The 5000-nt window shown below is 46.2% G+C and overlaps 1 protein-coding gene across 1 annotated transcript in view; it reads left to right on the top strand.

Annotated features, from left to right (window-relative positions):
- Positions 1–5000, top strand: part of LOC125037486 (N-acetylgalactosaminyltransferase 6-like) — a 29749-nt gene that overhangs the window by 14823 nt on the left and 9926 nt on the right. The window contains exons 3-5 of the mRNA XM_047630638.1: positions 2893–3062; positions 3432–3620; positions 4199–4376. Coding sequence (XP_047486594.1) covers positions 2893–3062; positions 3432–3620; positions 4199–4376 — 537 coding nt within the window. The remainder of the gene's footprint in view (positions 1–2892; positions 3063–3431; positions 3621–4198; positions 4377–5000) is intronic.

The following is a 5000-nucleotide window of genomic DNA, read 5'->3' on the forward strand; positions in this document are numbered from 1 at the left end:
GCCGATGCACTGGTCTAGGAGATACTGTTTTTGTCTCCTTCCAACATATGCACTGCAATGCGCTGTGCCACATAGTATTCCATGTTTGCAATGTTGGTAGCTCCCTGCATTCGGATTCTCCTTTTCCCAATCCCTGGTGCTCTCCGATTTTCTTTTATAGATGTGTTTTGGCCATGTTCACATCGATTCCTATGAAAGGGGTATTTGATTTGCATCAAATCTCATCACAGGCTGAGGCGTTTCTGGTCTTCGGTTTACAGCACATGGAAATGCACAACAGCTGATCTGACCCACAACCAACCCCTTGGAATGTGTGTGTATTTCTCACACATATTCTTTTGCTTTTCAAAAGCAGAATGATGTCAGTCTGGTTGCGGGTTACTCTATCTGGAGCTGTCTATGCACAGAACCACTGTTTGTGCTACTCAAAGATCGGGTTACACATAATTAGTTCATTATTAACTGCAAATTAAAGTTTTCCTCGCTCATTTCGGTATCCTCGTCCGTAAAGTGCGATTTCTTCTCCATGAAACCTTCGCGTTTTCTCTAACGTATCTTCTGAAAGGGTAGTTTCATCTGTCGTAGTTGTTGGCGCATAAACCTTTATGTCTGTGATGCTAATTGGCCTGCCATACAGTCTAATAGGAATATTACTAATAGGATACAATCGTATTATAGTCTGTTCACTTGGCTATAATAGCTAGAGCCTAGAAACAAGATTGTTCGTTGGTCAGTGAAACTCTGAAGATCGTCGTAAATTTATAGTTCCTATTTTTACGGATATATATTTATATGTGTAAATCCCTTAACCTAAAATATACATATAAGATGTAGCATAATGTCCATGATCAAATATGTAAACGTTATCATAAAAAGTGCAGTTCTTAAAGAAAATCAGAGTTCATTGTAAAGGTTTATGAAAATATGAGTGCCGTTCGAAGTAGTCATGGACATGCAGGTGTTCTCAGTCAACAAGGTTACTATGATCATAAAATGCAATAGGGCCAGTGGTACAAACTCATTCTGTAAATATTTGTAAACTGTCGATCTTCTTTATTCTGTACTTAATTAGTATTTGTCCTTTCCTTTAGCTTTGTAGATTATTTGTGTCCGACATAATTTTAGATATTATGGAGTAAAGAATTGGCGTCTGTGGCATTTCTGTCGCTTTCATCTGTTACTGCATGCATTACATGCCTGTTCGCCTCATAAGTTCCTTATGCAACACATCTAAAGGCAGGAAACTTGAGCGCAGCGTCTGATCCAGAGTAAAAAGGTCCCATCCCCGAAGAGAAAGGAAAATACGTGACTAACGCAAAAGCAACAACAGCGATTCCTTCATAAATGAAGGTATACACGTCTGCAGGTGTTCTCAGACCAAAAGACCCTAAATACGGTTATTAGATGTTTTGTTAACTTCAACTTTCATCTCTAACTTAAGCCGCAGTTTGTTCACGTTAATGCACTACACACACTCAAAGCCGCACATGTGCCTCGCAGATACGTAGCATCTATAGAAAGGCCATCATCGGGACGGAGCAATCAATACCGAGGAATATTTGATGAGTGACGCCAAAATTACATACCTGTTACCAGCCACTCCCACGCACACATGGAGGTGGGGGGGCGGCTTGGTACCCCTCTTCGCATAACACGATATTGGAATTTACCTGTGAGAGCACGCGACCCCCCCCCCCCCTCCACCATATCCCCTTTTCCCTCCCCCCCTCCCTCTCTTCCTCCCCCACACAAGTTTTCTACTTAAAGTCTTTTCTCATTTTACCCTTTGTTAGAAGTTTCTTTTTTGCCGCTGTTTATTTGTTGTTGAATGATAGGTTTCACATTTGCTACGTCTGTGAAAACGAATTCGAAAACGAAGACGATAATATAGGTAAGATGCAGTTTGAATGTTGTTTTCATCCGTTTTGTTTTATTATCCTTCGTATCTTATCGTTTTTAATTTTGATTATGATTATTTCTGTGATGGCACTGACTTTGACTTTATGGGCATTATTAATTGATTATTACTACTTTACTGTTTATTATTATTATTATTATTAAAAATAGTGCTATTGACATTATTACTGTTACTATCATTATTATGATTAGCACTATATTATTATAATTATTATTGTTGTGGTTGTTGTTATCTCATCTTTCGCCCCGTCAATTGTTTTGCAGTTATAGTTGTTGATCTCTATACAGCACGTTCTCAGTCCCATAATCTCACAATGTTCTTATATGGCTCAGCCTCCGACCTATTTTATCTTATCAGAGCTGTTATCTAATCTCTTTTGCATTTTTTAACTATCTTCTCTCAAAGGCTCCCATACTTAGGCCTGTCCTTGGCCTCCTATCTGTGCTATCATTCACTCAAACTCTCGTACATTTACGAGGTTACTGAACCTCTTTCGCATTTATTCGTCGCGTACATTGACGAAGCCTTTCGACCCTTTCGTAACCTGTACCTTGTCATCTGTTTCTAGATTATTCCACTTCTTCTTCTCTCACTTCCGCTCGTCCCTGGCTCGTTCGTCGGCCTCCAGCTCCTCCTTAAATCGACGTCTCCATTTACCAATCCGTCTGTTCCTTCCTCACCTAGCAACCTTTTCCGTTACCTCACCTATCCTTTGACCTAACCTAACCGCCTACGCCCGCAAGACATCCTCATGGCCCCACCTAACCTTCTGACCCGAGCTTACTCTGCTTCTTAAGCCTCCTGACTTCCCCCAACTTAGCTTCCTGGCCTAATCTTCTTGCTGCTCTGCCACAACCCCCGACCGCAGCCAGCCCTCTCGTCGCGGGCCAGCCCTCGTCCTCTCCAGTGACACTCGACCGCCTCTTCCCCCGATTCCCTGACCGCTGACGTTTCCTTCTGCGTGTTCCCCGCAGGTGCCAGGAGAAGCGTTACGCCGCGTCCCTGCCGACGGTGAGCGTGGTGATCCCGTTCTTCGAGGAACACTGGACGACGCTGCTGCGGACGGTCGTGTCGGTGGCCAACCGCTCGCCCAAGCATCTGCTCAAACAGATCATCCTCGTCGACGACGGCAGCACCATGAAAGGTGGGCCTCTCGGTTTTGTTACCCATACTATCATTGCAGGTATTTATTATTATGTTTTCTATCATAATTCATTGGGGATTATCAGCTTTCATATTTCATTTTTCGTGTTTTACTCTTTGTTTCTTATGTAAATGCTGCTTCTCACTTTTGTTTTCATAGAAAGACATATATTAGCCACTGAGAAAAGAAACAGAAAAATAGAGGAATAATCGCAGAAATACAGAGTTCACTGAAAGCCGCCGTCGTGAAGGACAAAAACCAGGCTCTCCCTGCCCCTCCCTCCCCACAATCGGTCTCGAAACCCCTGTAAATCCCCCGCCACCTTCTGCATCCTTCGCGCCGCCTATAGGACGCCCCCTCTCTCCGCAGCGTTTCTGAAGGAGCCGCTGGAAACGTGGCTAGCGGAGCACGTGCCGATCACACAGGTGGTGCGCCTCCCGGAGCGCCGCGGCCTTATCACGGCGCGGCAGGAGGGCGCCAAGAAGGCCACGGCCGATGTCATCGTCGTCCTGGACTCCCACTGCGAAGTCATGATCAACTGGCTTCCGCCCCTGCTTGGTGAGTCCCCTTTGACCTGGGTTTCTGACGCCCTTTGACCTTTTGTGCGCTTGCAAGGCGCGTTCCCCTTTCTGGTTGACTCCGTTTTGTTTTGCTCATTCAAGGGCCTCCTTTCTCTGCCCCTTTTCGAGAGCCGTTCCTAACCCCATGTTCCTCGCAGTGCCATGGCCTTCCTCTTCACCCCTTCCTTACCCCCTGTCTTCTACCTTAAGGAAGGCATTTCGAGAAGCCCCTTCCTCCTTACCTCGCCCCACCGCCTTCCTCTAACCCCCGGTTCCCTTCCTTGCAGACCTCTTTCTGCTCACCCTTTTTGCCTTCTCCTCCTTACCCCCCATTTGCAGAAGCATTCTCCTTCCCGACATCCCGGCCTACACCTATATCTGCTCCTCACACTGTGCCCTCTACCGCCTCACCCTCTCACCCTGCCGTCTTGTCTTACACCCTACCCCCAGGCCCTTTCCCCTTCCCTCTCCTTCTTTCACTATTGTTATGCCATTCACCCCCTTTCTCCTCCAGTGCTGCCCCTCTCCCTCTCCCCATCCCACGCCCCACCCTAAATCCTCGTGTCCCCCTTGCAGACCCCATCGTCAGGAACCCCCGCACGGCCGTGTGCCCTTTGATCGACGTCATCAACAAGGACACGTTCGCGTACTCGGCACAGGACAACGGCGGCCGCGGTGCCTTCGACTGGAGGCTTTACTACAAGCGCCTGCCGCTTCCGCCCGAGGACGAGGCGCGGCTGCCCGAGCCCTTCGAGTAGGTGGGGATATAAATGGAGGAGGGAGGAAGGGAGGAAGGGAGGAAAAGGGGAAGAGGGCAAGAGAGTAAAGGAGGAAGAAAGGAAAAGAGGAAGAAAGGAAAAGAGGACGGGAGGAAGGGATGAAAGGAGGAAGAGAGGAAGAGAGAAAGAGGAAGGGAGGAAGGAAGGGAGGAAGGAAGGGAGGGAAGGATGGAGGGATGGAAGGAAAAAGGGAGGGAGGGAGGGAGGGAGGGAGGGAGGGAGGGAGAAAGAAAGAAAGAGCGAGAGAGAAAGGGGAAAGGAAAGACAGAGGAAGGGGGAGTGGGAGAGGGAGATTCAGATTCATATAATTTACTTGGCAAAATATAAACAAATATGAATTACATAAAAACACATTAAGATACAATGGCTGAACATCTGGAGAGTAAACTCTCATCAGATGCCCCGTGGAAGCTGTTCATACACATACGTGACAACTAAAGTTATGTCAACTAAAACAAAAGAATGTATAAAAAAATAGAACGAATATGGAACATACGAAAGTTACTCGAGAAAGAAAAGCAAGGCTGCGATTGCAAAACCTGCTTTATGGGAATGAAATATTGCTAGATTTTATAAATTTTCAACAATTTAATTCATTG

This window comes from Penaeus chinensis, chromosome 23 (genome assembly GCF_019202785.1).
Source record: "Penaeus chinensis breed Huanghai No. 1 chromosome 23, ASM1920278v2, whole genome shotgun sequence".
In the NCBI taxonomy this organism is placed as follows: domain Eukaryota; kingdom Metazoa; phylum Arthropoda; class Malacostraca; order Decapoda; family Penaeidae; genus Penaeus; species Penaeus chinensis.